The 16,362-nt window shown below is 50.5% G+C and overlaps 1 protein-coding gene across 1 annotated transcript in view; it reads left to right on the top strand.

The window, feature by feature from the left end:
- The window catches only part of Actn2 (actinin alpha 2), a 52,657-nt gene that overhangs the window by 19,026 nt on the left and 17,269 nt on the right, over positions 1-16,362 (top strand). The window contains exons 2-9 of the mRNA XM_042686066.1: positions 2,447-2,561; positions 3,386-3,505; positions 3,988-4,074; positions 6,069-6,156; positions 6,790-6,868; positions 9,963-10,044; positions 13,757-13,842; positions 14,853-14,945. Coding sequence (XP_042542000.1) covers positions 2,447-2,561; positions 3,386-3,505; positions 3,988-4,074; positions 6,069-6,156; positions 6,790-6,868; positions 9,963-10,044; positions 13,757-13,842; positions 14,853-14,945 — 750 coding nt within the window. The remainder of the gene's footprint in view (positions 1-2,446; positions 2,562-3,385; positions 3,506-3,987; positions 4,075-6,068; positions 6,157-6,789; positions 6,869-9,962; positions 10,045-13,756; positions 13,843-14,852; positions 14,946-16,362) is intronic.

Here is a 16,362-nt window from a genome sequence, read left to right as displayed (position 1 = left end):
CACTAGGTGGCTGAGAACAGGGGGAAGAGGGACCCACTTATACTTTATGCCCTCTTGAATTTTGAAGCAAGGAGATATATCAGCAGTCCAAAAGGTAAGTATAGAATATGGACTAACATGAAGCCATATAAATATATATATATATATATATATGTGTGTGTGTGTGTGTGTGTGTGTGTGTGTATTTGGGCTTGGGCACTGTCCCTGAGCTATTCAGCTCAAGGCGAACGCTCTACTACTTGAGCCACAGCACCAATTCTGGTTTTCTGGTGGTTTATTGGAGATGAGAGTCTCAGAGTTTCTTTCTCAGGCTGGCTTTGATCCTTAGATCTCAACCTCCTGAGTAGCTACGATTATAGGTACGAGTCACAGTGCCCGGCATGAAGCTATAGTCTTACAGTAACCTTGCCTTCCCTGAACAGCCATCTGTTTTCAGAGCACTGATGTCCCATTACATTTTTGGTCACAGGGACTTTTCTGTAGCTACACAGGCTCACATAGAGTCCCTGAGCATTGGAAAGGGGCCTGTGGAACTCAGGGGCTCTTTTTAATGTAGTTTCACTTTAACTTAAGCTTAAACAGTGTCTTACAGCTAGGGGCTGCCACATTGATTGTTATGGATCTAGTATTCCCTGCTTTGAGTCTAATGAAAGTTCACATGTGTTTTAGGAATAATTACTGTACTGGCTGTCAGGAAAAAGTTACTTAAATTCCAGAAAATACCTACATTTTCTTTCTGCCGTGGAACTGATTTGCTGTCAGATATTTCTTGAAATGAGGGACTGGTTTGAGAATCTTTTTTATTACACCAGGAAAATCATTTTGGTGGATATTTGGTCTTTTTTAAATTGTTTATTTTTGAGACAGCGTCTCGTGGTATAGCTAAAGCCGGCTTTGAACTTTCTACGTAGCCCAGGCTAGACTCAGATGGAGCTCTTCCTACCTCCTGAATGCCTGAGTCCTGAGAATATAGGTATGTGCTGCCGTACTTGGTCACGTGGTCCTTTTCTTGTCTTAGTTGGAAGCTGCACATTTTGAGAGGCTGGCTCGGTCAATTTGAACTCAAACTCTGTTTGTGTATCCCTTGCCTGTTCCTGACCCCAGTTTAACGTGCCAGTCACTTTGTTCCTGGGCCCCACAGCTGTTGGGAGACAAGGAGACAGTTTCCAGTCTTAGCTCCAGCTGCCAGAAGCATCTCCAATCTGGGTTTGGCAGGAAATAGTACAGCAGTGGACGCTGTTTAAAGTGAGCTTGAGAAACACACAGAAGGGCTTTGGGTGCCGCTAACATAGTGTGCTGTCCACTGAGGCTTGTGCCATCAGGAGCTGGGCTGTCTCTGGTCCTGTTTAGAATCCAGGATCTAGCTAGGTACCTGGAATAAGCTAGTAAGAGGCTACGATTATTGTTGTTGTTTTTAAGTGATTAATTAATTTAGTTAAGAGTTGAAAACTGTTGCTCATGGGAAGTAAACTCCTTGTTGGTAATTAGTAGCTATGAGTCCTTCCCCCCACTCCCTCTGCCTTTCTGCTACGGGAGCATCGCCCACCCTCTCTTCTAAAGAAAGACATTACTTATGCATTGTTCTGCAGGCAAGCTCATTTTTGTTGAGCAGGAAGTAAAGCCCATCTTCACGTTGTCTCTCTGCTTCAAGAGGCTCTTTAGGGCTGGGAAGGTGGCTCAGTGGTAGAGTGCTTGTCTTCCATGCATGAGGCCCTGGGTTCGATTCCTCAGCACCACATAAGCAAAAAGAAAAAAGCAGAAAAAAGCCAGAAGTGGCACTGTGGCTCAAGTGGTAGAGTGCTATCCTTGAGCTGAAGAGCTGAGGGACAGTACCCAGGCCCAGAGTTCAGGCCCCACGACCGGAACCCCCCCCCAAAAAAAAAGAGGCTCTTTAGAAGGTGGAGTAGTGCTATAACGCAGCCACCCTTGAAAAGACAGCGTGTCTTCAAGTTGTAAGGCAAACGAATGACTTTGTCTCAAAAGAGGAGTACTTTTGGGTTTTTTGGTGCCATTGGTGGGGCTTGAACTCAGGGCTGTCCATTGGCTTCCCCCCGCACCCCCCCCCCCCCCCGCCTCCCAAGGCTGATACTCTGTCCCCTGAGCCACACTTCCATTTAGGGCATTTTGCTAGTTAATGGGACATGAGAGTCTCATGGACTTTCCTGCCCAGGCTGCCTCAGATCTCAGCCTCCTGAGTAGCTAGGATGACAGATGTGAGCCACTAGTGCCCAGCTCTAGGCCAAGCTCTTGGCTCTGGGTCTCCAAGTTTTATTGCCGTGCTCTTCCGCCTCCTGTGGGTGGAAATGCACAGGCAGTGTGGCCTGCGCCCCTGCGACCTGTGACCCTGCGACCTGTGACCCCGCGACCTGTGACCCCGTGGCCTGTTGTCCTGGGGGATGGGGCCAGGCGGCCATGGTTGCTCAGCAGTGCCTGCTTCTCCCTGCAGACCTTCACCGCCTGGTGCAACTCCCACCTGCGCAAAGCCGGCACCCAGATTGAGAACATCGAGGAGGACTTCCGGAATGGCCTGAAGCTCATGCTGCTGCTGGAGGTCATCTCAGGTGGGTGTGCACATCCCCCCCCCCCCCCCAAACACGCACGAGGAGGGAGGAGGGAGGGGCCACAGCCTAAAGGTGGCAGCATGGAGTCCCCTCTGAACCAGGCCGGCCGAGAACACGGGTCGCTGGAACCTGCCTGCAGGTCCTTTTCAGTTCTAAACAAAGGGACAGATTCTGTTAAAAATGGACTTATTAAATTAATATATTTTTTTGGTCATGGGCCTTGAACTCTGGGCCTAGGCCCTGTCCCTCAGCTCTTCAGAGCAAGGCTAGTGCTCTACCACTGGAGCCACAGCACCACTTCTGGTTTTCTGGAAGTTTATTAGCGATAAGAGTGTCACAGAGTTTCCTGCCTGGGCTGGCTTTGAACCATGAATCTCAGATCTCAGCCCCCTGAGTAGCTAGGATGACAGGTGTGACCACTGGTGCTCAGCTAAAATAATATTTCTATCCCCCCTCCACCCCTGAAAACAAAAGAAGAGAGAAAAAAATACCAAGTCTCTGACTACCCATCCCACTGTCCTATCCACTTACTCCAGCCCATGCCTAGTCTGCAAGTAGCCGAAGGTCAGTGTAGATACAGACATGACTCGGCATGTTGGTTGAGTTGGGGTTCAGTTGGCTGATGGGGCTGTGGGGAGGGCAGGGGAAGTTTGTCCTGACCTGTATCTTTCTAGCCAAGTGTCTTCAGTGACCTTGGCAGCTTCACTGGCTCAGATGGGTCCTGAGTACGTGTCCATTCCCCTGTGAGTTCTAGAAACTGGAGCCATGTTAGGGAGCAGCCCTCTCTCCCCAAGTTTTGGCATGTTGGTTTTCTTGTCCTGCAGGTGAGAGGCTGCCCAAACCCGACCGGGGCAAAATGCGCTTCCACAAGATCGCCAACGTCAACAAAGCCCTGGACTACATAGCCAGCAAGGGGGTGAAGCTGGTGTCCATCGGGGCTGAAGGTGAGGGGTCCCTGGCGGGCCTGCCCTGCGCTCTTCCTCTGCCCTCTCCCGTGCTTCCCACATTGCCCCCTGCTGGACGCAGAGTGTACACGCCGGTGCGGAGGCACGGGGTATTTGGATGGAGTCAGACCCACAGGAGCAAGAGGCTCTTCAGCAGAAGTGATTTCTAGAAAGGAAGCGGCCTTGTTCTTGACGTGGGGGTGGTGTTGAGTACCTGGGGATCCCCAGGAGTTGGGACTCTTCCCCCGTGGGAAGGGTGTTAGGAAGGATCAGGGAACCCATGAGACCATTTTCTATTTGATCACTTGAGACCTGGGCTCCTGTTGTCATAAGGCCACAAGTCTTTCAAGGCTTTCAGCCTTGAGGCATGTGCAGATCTGTGGTCCTGATGAACCCAGAATTTGTGTCAGCTGGGCGGTAGTGGAAGACAGAGCCTGCTGGGGAAGGCTGGGCTCACAGGGCCATCTGTCTCTCCCCTGCAGAAATCGTGGATGGCAATGTGAAGATGACTCTCGGCATGATCTGGACCATCATCCTCCGCTTCGCCATCCAGGACATCTCCGTGGAAGGTGAAGGGCACTGCTGAGGGTCTCGTGGTGTTGCGTGGGTATGGCAGTCGGGGGGCCTCCGAGAATGTCGGCCGTGGAAGATGAGTCATGGGAGGTTTGATGTGTGGTTGGGGAAGACTGGGGCGCTATCTTTGTTCACGGCTATGGGGTCCTTTTGGAAGAGGAGTGCATGTGCAGAGCAGCAGTTGCTTTTAGCCATGAGCATTTAACTGGGCCCCGCAGTTCACGCGTGTCATCCTAGCTACTCAGGAGGCTGTGATCTGAGGATCACAGTTTGAAGCCAGCCTAGGCAGGAAACTCTGTGAGACTCTTAACTGCTCTTAACCCTTCACTCCCCCCCCCAAAAAAAAAGGGCCAAAAGTGGAGCTATGACTCAAGTGGTAGAGTGCTAGCATTGAGCAAAAAGCTCAGGGACAGTGTCTAGGCCCTAAGTTCAAGTCCCAGGACTAGCACGCATCCCCTCCCCCACAAACATTTATGGAGCTCCTTTACCCATTATATGAGTAAGTTCACAACTACTGACAGAGCTCTTCTAAGTTTTCCTCTCCCTCCTCAGAAGACAGATCTGAGGATTAAGGTTCAAAGCCAACCTAGGCAGGAAAGTCTGTGAGACTTTCACCTCGAATTAACCAGCAAAAAGCTAGAAGTAGGGGTGTGGTTCAAGTGATAGAGCACCAGCCTTGAGTGAAGAACCAAGCAAGGGCACAAGGCCCTTCCCTTTTTAACCTACCACATCACCCGAGTGTGAAAGGTGGGGTGTTGTTTGTACTCTCGCCTGCCAAGCCCGTTTGGGGTGATTTTAAGTTATTCACCAACCAGCAAACATGAATAACCAGCTCTTTGCCTATTGTTTTGCTGGGTGACAGGAAGCCTGACATCTTCTTGCCCTCAGGGGGAATTCGAATTCACATATAAAATTTCAATTTTAGCACCAGAGTCCCATTTATGTCAGCTAAAAATCCAACCATGACATAGTGAGATTAAAACATTAATTGAGGCTCAGGAATGACAGCCAGCTTGAATTAATAGTCTGAATTAAAATTTTTTGTATAAATTTGGGATTTTGGGTTTTTTGGGACCAGTTGTGGGGCTTGAACTTGGGGCCTGGGTACTGTCCTTGAGCTTTGTTTGCTCAAGGCTAGTGCTCTACCACTTGAGCCACAGTTCCACTTCTGGCTTTTTTGGTAGTTTCTTGGAGATCAGAGTCTCACAGACTTTCCTGCCCTGGCTGGCTTCAAACCACAATCCTCACTTCTCAGCCTCCTGAGTTGCTAGGATTACAGGTGCAGGCTACCATCGCCAGGCTCTATTATTTTCACTTTAAAGATACAGAGCTGGGAAGGTGGCTCAGTGGTAGAGTGCTTGCCTTGCATGTATAAGGCCCTGGGTTCAATTCCTCAGCACCACATAAGCAGAAAAAAATAGCTGGAAGTGGTGCTATGGCTCAGGTGGTAGAGTGCTAGAGCTAAAGAGCTGAGGGACAATGCCCAGGCCCAGAGTTCAGACAAAAAATAAATATAAATAAAAAAAAGATACTACTCACCCTGAAGTCTGGCTTCAGTTTTTGTTTTTTAATGTGTAACCTGCAGCTGCTTTTACACTATCCTTTTGAAATTCCTTAAGCATTACCAGGTGTTTGTCTCTGGAAGCCAGATACTGGTATATAGTCCTCACTATAGTCCTCGCTACTCAGGCGGCTGAGGTCTGAGAATTGAGGTCCAAAGCCAGCCTGAGCAGACAAATCAGAGAGACTTACCTCCACATAACCGGCAAAAAGCTGGAAGTGGAGGTGTGGCTCAGATGGTAGAGCCCAGCACGAGCCTCAAGACCCTAAATGCAAGCCCCAAAGAAGTCCGTGGGATCAGAGTCCTGGCTCTCGGTGCTTGTGGAGAGGGTGCTGGGGTGCTGGGAGGTGTGCTTTGAAAGCAAATGGGAATCAAGTGAGCTAGGAGGTCAGAATTCCCTCCTGGACACTTTTCTTGTCTGTCCCGCAGAGACATCTGCCAAAGAAGGGCTGCTGCTGTGGTGTCAGCGGAAGACGGCCCCTTACAGAAACGTGAACATCCAGAACTTCCACACCAGGCAAGCACCGGGCCGGAGGGGAGGGGGTGCCCTGCCTGTCTCCCCAGTTTCACAGACACCCCCCCCCCTCCTGACACTGGCTGGGCCTCTCTGAGTCCTGAGAAGTAGGGAGATCCCACTGGAAGGCAACAGGGGACAGGTAGAGGAACCCGGCCTGGCTGGAGTGCAGCCCGTGTTTGCCACACAGGCTGTTTTCTGTGGATTGTCGGTAGCGGGAGGGAGGGAGGGAGGACAAGGCTGGAAGGAGCCTCTGCATTCACAGATGCCCTGAGCTGGGCCTGGTGAGCCAGAGTGGAGCCCAGCCCCGGAGCTGATTGGGCTGGGGGGCAGTGGCGGCGCCCACTGACTGGCCCACAGCCCCTCCATACTCTCCTCCTGCTGCCCCAGATAGGGGCCAGTTTTCCGTGTTCCAGAAGGGTCCCCTTCCGCCCCAGAACCCAGCATTGTGTCACAGCCCATTCACGATGGCGTCCACACCCCCCGGGGGGGAGGGGACCTCCAAACCCATCCCGCCTGAGAAGGGCAGGGAGTGGGGATTTGCAGTGGGTGCCAGTGAGAAGTGGGGTGCTCCAGCGGTCACCCACTACTGGGTTCTCCCCATTAACCGCGGGCCTCTGCTCCTCGTTTGTGAAGCTGGAAGGACGGCCTGGGTCTCTGCGCCCTAATCCACAGACACCGGCCGGACCTCATCGACTACTCCAAGCTCAACAAGGTCACTGCGCGTGGGGCCTCCGCATGTGTCCCCCATCTTGTGCTCAGCATGCCACCCGGGAGTGAGCACATCCGTACTACCCACGCCCCCGGGGCCGGGCTGAGGGGCCCTGGGGAAACTAGCCTGCCCAGGATGAGGATGGGCAGCATCAGGGAGACACTGACCCGTGGCCCAGGGTGGGTGGCGGGGAAGGAAGACACCAAATCCCGTCCTGCTCCTTTGTGATTTGGCTTTACCTCTGAGGAAGGCTTTATATATTTACCTACAATACTTTGTACTCCTGGAGTGTTACTATCAGCAGTACAGCCTCTGTCTTCCAGTGGGTAGATGCATAAATACTCCAAGCCTGGGCTGGGGTCATGGCTCCAGTGGCAGAGCAAATTCAAGGTCCTGAGTTCAAGCCCCAGGCAGTACTGACAAATACTCTAGGCCTTTCAATTTTCTCTTTCACTTTCTAGAGGATTTATTTCCAAACTCTATTGAGAATTTAGTATTCAAATTTAATTACCTTGATTCTAGCTACTCAGGAGGCTGAGATCTGAGGGTCAAAGCTTGAAGCCAGCCTGGGCCAGAAAGTCCATGAAACTCTTGTCTCCAAAAAAAGGCCAGAACTGGAGCTGTGGTCCAAATAGTTGAATGTTATCCTTGAGCAGAAAAGATTCAGGGACAGCACCCAGGCCCCGAGTTCAACCACATAAACAAAAACAAAAGACCTCCAAAGAGGAATTGACTGTTTGTCTCTCCCATAGCAGTCTGTCTTAACACTTTCAGTATTGACACAAATTAGTGTCACCTTAGAAGTTTTACAACTTTTTGTTTTGGTCTTTTTTTTTTTTTTTTTCAGAAAATTGAACTTTGAAAGGTTGAGTTTTCCCTTTAACTCTAAAAGTTACTGTACCTGAGTCTTGAAATTAATATTTCAATTTATTCTTTACAAGAATTTTTTTCCTGGGCTGGGAAGGTGGCTCAGTGGTAGAGCGCTTGCCTTGCATGCATGAGGCCCTGGGTTCGATTCCTCAGCACCACATAAGCAAAAAGAAAAAAGCCGCAAGTGGTGCTGTGGCTCAAGTGGTAGAGCACTAGCCTTGAGCTGAAGAGCTGAGGGACAGCGCCCAGGCCCAGAGTTCAGGCCCCACGATCGGACCCCTCCCCCCCCCAAAAAAAATTTTCTTCCTTCCTTCCTTCCTCTCTTCCTCTCTCTCTTTCTTTCTCTCTTTCTTTCTCTCTTTCTTTCTCTCTTTCTTTCTCTCTTTCTTTCTCTCTTTCTTTCTCTCTTTCTTTCTTTCTTTCTTTCTTTCTGTCAGTCGTGGGGCTTGAATTCTGGCCTGGGTGCTGTCCCTCAGCTCTTCAGATCAAGGCGAGCACTGTACCACTTGATCCGCAGTGCCACTTCCAGTTTTCTGAGTGGTTTACTAGAGATAAGAGTCTTACAGACTTTCCTGCTTGGGCTGGCTTTCAACCGCAATCCTCAGATCTCAGCCTCCTGAGTAGCTAGGATGACAGGCGTGAGCCATTGGCGCTCAGCTTTCAATTCATTCTTTACAAGAAGTTTTAAAGTATGGGTAGGGATGCAGAAAGAAACCAGAGCCCTTTGGGCGGGTGCTGTGTGCTGCAGAGGATTTGGGGTGAGAGTCTGGCCTGTCTCCCCTGGGACCCCCACAGCTGGTGCTGGTGTGCTCCACCGGATATTGCGTGTGTGTCACAGTTGAGGAGAGCACATGTATGTCGGGTTGGGGCATGGGGGCCGAGCCTGCTGCATGCTGCCCTCACCCGTGCGGTGTGGCCAGTCAAGGGGCGTGTTTTGGCTGCTCCCAGCTTTTTGGTTCCCTTGCCCACCTTCACCACCACCCCGGTTGTCTTCATTGATCTTGAGGACAGGTAAGATTAACTTGCACTCAGAGGTGAAGACGACGCCCTGTCATAGAAAGCAGCTTTCCCAGCGCCTCAGTGTGTGTGTTTTCTTACCCTGCGGTCATCTTGAAATACGTTAAACATATGGCTCATGCCGGTCATCCTGGCTACTCAAGAGGCTGAGCTCTGAGCATCAAGATTTGAACCCAGCCAAAGCTGGAAAGTCTGTGAGACTCATACCTCCAGTTAACCACCAAAAGCTGGAAGTGAGGTGGTGGCTCAAGTGCTAGAGCACATCCTTGAGCGAAAAGCTAAGGGAGAATGTGCTTGTCCTGAGTTCAAGCCCAATAATGGTGTGCACGCACACACAGGTGTGCACACGCACACACACACCATGTGGACAACGTACATTTTCCCTATGAATCTTTATTGCAATGGCAAATGATGAAACCAGGCTGGAGGCGTGGTCTGAGAGGCCAGGAAGCAGTATTGGGCTCTTCACAGGACATGGGGGAGACGTCTTTGGTTTCTCTGGAGGAAGCCATTGTGGCTTTGCAGCCTGCACCTCCCACTGTGTTAAGTGACGAGGCATGGCACAGCATCCTGGGTTCTAAACTCTTCAGATGACTTTGCCCATAAAATTGATGAAAGCTGCTCCTGGATCAATGTCTCTTGTCAGTTTGAGATTTTGTTCTTAGCCTCATCCATTTCAGTTATAATAGTATTTCAATTCTATCCAATTCTGGTTAATTTTATTATCTAAATTGGTTATATATACATGCAACCGCTTTTATAGAGGAAAGTAAACGAGTCCTCAGAAACACATCACTTCAAACGTGAAGGTTCCCACACTCTTTCCTAGCCTTTAACCTCACAGTTTTGCTTTTTGTCGCCCCCTTGGGGTATCTTCCATGAACTGCACCTACTTCCCCTTCCCTTCATGGCTCCATCCCCTAAACTTTCCCCTGCTTAAAACATACGAGTGGAGTAAACCTTCCCTTCCCCTCTACCTTCCACATCTGGGAGGAAGATGCCGATGGCCCTTGTCCCTCCACAAAATAGATGTGTGCTCACGTGTGTGCAGCGGGGCTGCATGGCTGTGTTGGGAGTGATTGGACGATGATAAATGAGGAATTGGGGGGTTGCGGCGCCTGGGGGTGGCAGGGTGCTGTCTGCGTGAGAGCACCAGTCACGAGTCTTGTCTGAGCCTCCTAAAAGCTGGGTTGTGTTGTTCTCCATTCAGGATGACCCCATAGGAAACATCAACCTGGCCATGGAGATCGCAGAGAAGCACTTGGACATTCCCAAAATGCTGGATGCTGAAGGTGAGACTGTCACCGCTGTCCCCGTGTTAGTCACGGCAGTGCTTGGGACGGCCAGCTCTCTGGGGACTCCAGGACCCTCTGTAGCTGAGCTACGGCGGAAGGATTTATGCTTCCGAACAGATTCTGTCCCCCGGCACACAAGTACTAGAGTTTTAGGTGTAGCTTATTCACACATTATATATATATATATATATATATATATGCATATATACATACATATTTCAGTTTTTACTCAAACAACACAGCAAAGCTATATTGTAAAAAGCTCAGCTTCAGCTAAGAAGCAGGATACTTTGGTTTATAATATTAAAATTATGTGTTTCTTTTACTCAGCAACATACTGTATTTTTCTTCACTACATAGAGACAAGTTTAGTATATAAACATCCTTAAAGGACATACTTAAAGGGAAAAAATCCCTTAGAAGTTATCAAATTAAATTTAAAATATGGAGCCAACAGCATACCATCTACACATTTGTATTTTTAATTAGTCTCAATTGAATTGAATTGAGATAGATCTGAAGGCCTCGCCTATACTCTGGCAGGAGTCATTTTGAGGATCTCTCTCTCTCCTTTTCTCTCTCTGTCTGTCTGTCTGTCTCTCTGTCTCTTTCTCTCTCTGTGCCATTATTGGGCTTGAACTCAGGGCCTGGGCACTGTCTGTCTGCTTTTTCTCACTCAAGGATGATACCTCTACCATTTGAGCCATACCTCTGTCATTAGCTTTTTGGTGACTAGAAATAAGAGCCTTGTAGACTTTCCTGTCCAGGCTGGCTTCAAACCCTCATTCTGAGATCTCAGCCTCCTGATTAGCTAGGATTATAGGCGTGAGCCACCAGTTTTTATATGGCACCAGCTTTTTATATGGCAAGTTCATGTGAGTTGTACCTATGGTGGACCATTTAACACACAGGTGCAGGGAAACCATTGACTTCATATCTCGGATCCATTTATATTCTAATGGACATTGAACACTTGCTCTGAGCAAGCTGCTTTGCTGGGTTCTATAGGAAATAATGAAAGTATTACTTCTTCTACCTTTGTTTGTTTGTTTGTTTTTACTTTGTTGTTATTCACTAGTGATCTGTTGTTTTCAGTAGTTGGCATCACTGGGGAAAAGAACTTGATGACAGTTAATAGTAATCATGGATCCTCCATTTCTCCTCATTTCCATGGTTCTGAGAGGGCAAATAGGAGACTTGAATAAGACAGAGATTGCTTTCCCACATAGCTCTGGAGAGGTCTCTTGCATCTGAACTCCAAGTGCCAGCATGGGCTGAGCGCTCTGGGGGATTCCCAGCACTCCTTGGCTTGTGGCAGCATCCCCCCATCCATGGCTTTATCTTCACCAATACTTCTCTGGTCTGTCTTTGGGCATCTTCACTCTCCTGATGGACACCTGGAGGCTAAGATTTCAGCTCATCTTGGGATAGGCACCACCATTCAACCCCTAATAGTGATCCTTGATGGACACACCTATTATTCCCCCCTCCCCCCCAAACACCTGTTGGTGCGCTAACCCTTGAACATACTATCAGAATTTTATGTACAGCTTTTCCAGATCACTAGAGAAACACTCGATAAGAGTAATGAAGTAAAAGTATAGAAAATCTTCCCCATCGGGTCTCTCCCAGCTGAGTTGGTATTTGTCGCCGTCCTTTTCACCCTTGATGACACAGCGTTCTTGAATGAGTATCCAGCATGAATTTGTGAATTCATCTTTCAGCTCATTGATGCCTCTCTCATCTCCCGCATGGAGCGTGAGTTTCATTTCTGAACAATCCCTCACCCCCCTGATTATCAGTAGCATCAAGACTCACATCTCAGCCATTCCCACTTTCCTGCCTTTCTGAGTCCTGGGTCAGATGGACGTCCATCCGCTTGTCCTTGGTAGCTGACAGGGCATCGGTACCATTGTCTTTTTCTCTCCCTTGTCCTCCATTTCCCCTCTGCGTCTTCCCTCTCTAGTGGTTCAGATGCCTGTATGCAGATGGGTTATTACTCTGTGGAGTCATCTCTGGTAGACAGCTGGCGGACAGCCATGCACGTGGCCTCCCAGGATGGCAATGCTGTGCTCGGTCCCCTCGGCACCCTGCACTTTTACCCTGTTCCGGGAGCCCACCTTCTGTCTGGGTTCTTTCACCATGCTGTCCGTCCAGCTGTGCTCTCAGCGAAGCCTGGCCTCTCCCCTGCTGCCGCTGACCTGGCCCCTTGTGCTTTCTGTTGGCCTCTGGCCCCAGGTGGGCATTTGCAAGCATCTGATCAGCCCTGTCCCCGTGGCGGGCTGTGCTGAGGGAAGCTGGTGGCCTGCTTTTCAACCTCGCTGGCCACCAGCCTTGTGGAGGGCCGTGCAGCCGCTGCTGTTCCCTCCAGCTGTGTGTGCAGCTGTGGGCGCTGGCCCGGGGGCTAGCTCTATGGGTAGACTCTCATAGAGATTTCTGGCACCTCGTGATAGAAAGACCATAGGGGGAATGTACTCGAATCCTGGAAGCCTCATTCTGGCCATGCACGTATGTTCTTAGGGTCTGGTCTCTTCTGGACCATCTATGCCTTTTCCTTGGATAACTCCTTCCTATCGTGCCCCCTCCCCCCCAACCCGGGGTAGTCTGCAGAAGTACTTGGAAGTAATGACTTGGACCTGAGCTGAGGTTTAAGCAGTCAGCTGTGTGTGTGTGTGTGTGTGTGTGTGTGTGTGTGTGTGTGTGTGTGTGTGTGTTTGGGGGATGCCGGCCCTGACTTCAGGGAGCTTTCTCCCCAGAGCGTGCAGTGTTTGAGCATCCAGTAGTTAACCTTCTTTTCTCCACACAGATTTAGTATACACTGCCAGACCCGATGAACGAGCCCTCATGACCTATGTGTCCTGTTACTATCATGCTTTTGCGGGTGCCCAGAAGGTGAGAACAGAAGCCACCGCTCACCACTCAGCCTCGCCTTCTGTCTTCGATGATTTTTCTGTCGTTCCTTTCTTTCCCCCGTCTCTCCTCCTCCGAGGAGGGCGTCATGCGGGTCTGAGCAGGCGGCCCTGTGTCTTTTATTTTTCTTTTAAGTCTACTTTTCTTTGAGATGTTCTGTCAGGCATTGGCATTCCATTTGTGTTTGTCTTCTAGAAGGTTCTTTCTGTGGATGGCCCCCACAGACTCCATGATGAGGTCTCACTGCAAGGGATGAATGGCAGGGTATGGCTCGAGTGGTGAATGCGGGCATTGCCCAGACAGAGGAGCAAGGCTGTGTGCTCACGTGCTTTCCTTTCTCTCTTCCAACTGGTTTCATCAGCAGCCTACATCCATGGTGACAGGACACAGTAGTGTAGTCCCCTCCTCCTTGGTGCTTTCCATAGCTGGGACGGTAGGTAAATCATGCACGGAGGCAGCCAGGCAGGGCCCCAGCATCCCTGTGAGAAGAAGAGGAAGAGAGGGGTGTGAGGAACCCGCATGGCGGCCACAGCCAGGCGCTCTCATCAGCCCCACAGGGGAGAAGGGCCCAGCCTCGGTGGGCACCTCTAGAAATCCTGCTCCCAAAGCATCTCAGTGCTGTCCAGCCTTCCCGAGGATCACAGTCACCGGCCTGTGAGCCGCGGGAAGTGGTCGGTGTGAACGACTTGTCTTTCCTTCCTTCACCTTGGTTTCTCCTCTGTGTGTGTGTGTGTGTGTGTGTGTGTGTGTGTGTGTTTGTGTGTGGTGTGCGTGTCCTGTGTTATTTTCTCCCCCTCAGACATTGTGAATACTCCCAAACCTGACGAAAGAGCCATCATGACTTACGTTTCCTGCTTCTACCATGCTTTCGCGGGAGCGGAGCAGGTATTCAACGCGTGTGCACCGCTGCCCACACCCATCCTCTGTGTGCCGTGTGTGTACCCGGGTGTGTGCGTGCGCGCGCTTTACATCCTACCTTGTTCCCTAAGTGTGTTATAACCATGTAATCCAGCAACTTCCACATGGGGCGGGATTAAAAAATAGCCGTCGCTTTAGGTAGTTCCGGAAGCACTGTTACCATTTTCCCCCCCTTTCTTTTATTGGAAAATCATGGGCTAGATTTGTACTTTAAGGGGGGAGGGATTGCCCTGAAGATTGAGCCATCAGCCTGGGGCGGCAGGGGCAGTGTGAGGAGGAGTACGACTGCCTTCCCCGTGTCCAGTCTGCTGTCAGCGGTCTGCAGCGCGCCTTCTCTGTGCAATCACTTGTCCTGACATATTTCCAGAACAATCTTACTCTGGGTAAAATGGAGGAAGGGTTTAAACAATGCCACAACCTCCCCAGAACATTCTGGGCAGTGATGGTGACTTCAGACACAAGGCGTGTCTGAAGGGGGGGGGGGGGACATGGCCGGGAAGCCTGGTGGGGCACAGGTGGCTGGTTCTGTCCTCTTCACAATCAACCCCCAGATCACAAGGAATCAGGCACATGCAGGTCCCTCTCCACACACGATGGCATCTAGAAGGTTCTGTAGGTCTTCGTAGATCCAAGCACAGTAGATCCATACGTTGAAGATGAGATCATTTCTGCTTTGATTTCCAAAGGCCAGCGTCCTTCCGGCAGTGTCCACCCCATGGCCAGGGGCCCGGTGTTGAGGGGTGTTCAGCGTAGACAGGCATTTTGGGACCCCGTATTCTTGTCACTAACCTGCTCAGTGTCTTACAAAGCTTGCGTCCCGGTATGTCGTGCGGTACCTTCCGCCTGCCACGTGAGTCTGTGTGGAAACTAATGACTTGACCGTGTTGAGAAGACGTCCCCCCATCCCACCTCCCACGCCCAGCTGCGTGACTCCTCCCTGTGGACCAGCCATCCTGTTCTCCTATTGTGTTTTGCAGGCTGAGACAGCAGCTAACAGGATATGTAAGGTTCTTGCTGTGAATCAAGAGAATGAGAGGCTGATGGAAGAATACGAGAGGCTAGCAAGTGAGGTAAAGGATCGGGGCGTCCGGCTCCGCACCCCTCTCCAGGGCCGCCCGTGTCGCTTGCATCTTGCATCTCAGAGAGAAGGGAAGCAGGAACCACACGGGCTGTCGGTGGCTCCCGTGGTAGCGAGCAGTGTGCAGTGCCAACGCTGCTCCGATGCAGAGTCGCAGAGCATGCGCGCATGTGCTGAGGCGCTGGCCTGCTGCATCCAAGCCCCGCCCCTAGACAGCCTCGTGCCAGCCAAATCCAGGAGCCTGGCCACACTCGCACAGGTCCTCGTACGAAGGGAACGTGGCCTAGGTCTGCGTGTGTCCCCAGAGGGGAAGCTGGGGACCAGAGCCCTCTCCCCACTGCAGCACACCCCTGAACAGATCTGCAGCCAGAATCGTGGTTAGAGAACAGCCCTGTCCCTGCTCCTCCCGTGGCTTTTGGTGGCACAAGTGACAGCCAGGCGCCTGGCATGAGCACAGCCACATCCTCTGAGGCTCAGCATCAGCGGTTCAACACTAAAGAAATGTCACTCTGATTCTCACTCTGATTCAAGGTCCCCAATATTTAGCTCGCGCTGGGAAAATTATGCAGTTACGCAGACGGAATCTTCCAGTGGTATTTGATCGTAACCCAGTATAATGTAGTTGATATTTGTATCCTGGTGCTGTGGGGAAAAGCCCTAGCTGCTTTGGGTTTTGTTTTTATTTTATTTGTTGGTCCTCATTATGGCTATGGGAAAACTCAGATTGACAGCATTGTTTGAAAGTAATCAGCTCCAGGAATGAAGAGTAGGTAGGCCGGGGACAGGGCGTGAGCCTGGGCCACGCACCTTCCGTTTCCCACGTTGTCCTTCATTCAGTGTCCAGAGACCCCTAATCTAGGGCCGACACCACACCACTGGAACTGGTTTGCACCCTAGGCTGATGTCATGTTATTAGTACAGCAGGCACAGGGGAAGACGAGGCTTCTGGCAGGTCATCTCCAGGGCCAGCATCTTTGTGCAGGAAAAGGGTAAAGCTGGGCTCTGAGGAGTTAATTTCCACACCTTCTTCTATCTAATGGAATGACTTACAAGCTAGATTTAACTTATGCTTGGGTACAGAGCCAGTCTGAGACTTATAGTACCTTTATATAGGGAATAAACTCATTGGATATGAGCTTTTTTTATTAAAAAAAAACAAAAACCATTGAGTGGCTGGGCACTGGTGGCTTATATCTGTCATCCTAGCTATTCAGGAGGCTGAGATCTGAGGATCATGGTTCAAAGCCGGCCCAGGCAGGAAAGTCCGTGAGAGTCCTATCTCTAATAAAACTGGAAGTGGTGCTGTGGCTCAAAGTGATAGAGTGCTTGCCTTGAGCACAAAGAGCCTTAGGGACAGTGCCCAGGCCCTGAGTTTGAGTCCCACCACCACCAATAGAAAACCATTAAGT

Source organism: Dipodomys spectabilis, unplaced genomic scaffold (assembly GCF_019054845.1).
Source record: "Dipodomys spectabilis isolate Male_0828 unplaced genomic scaffold, ASM1905484v1 ptg000096l, whole genome shotgun sequence".
In the NCBI taxonomy this organism is placed as follows: domain Eukaryota; kingdom Metazoa; phylum Chordata; class Mammalia; order Rodentia; family Heteromyidae; genus Dipodomys; species Dipodomys spectabilis.
This window is presented reverse-complemented; position numbering and strand designations above follow the sequence as displayed.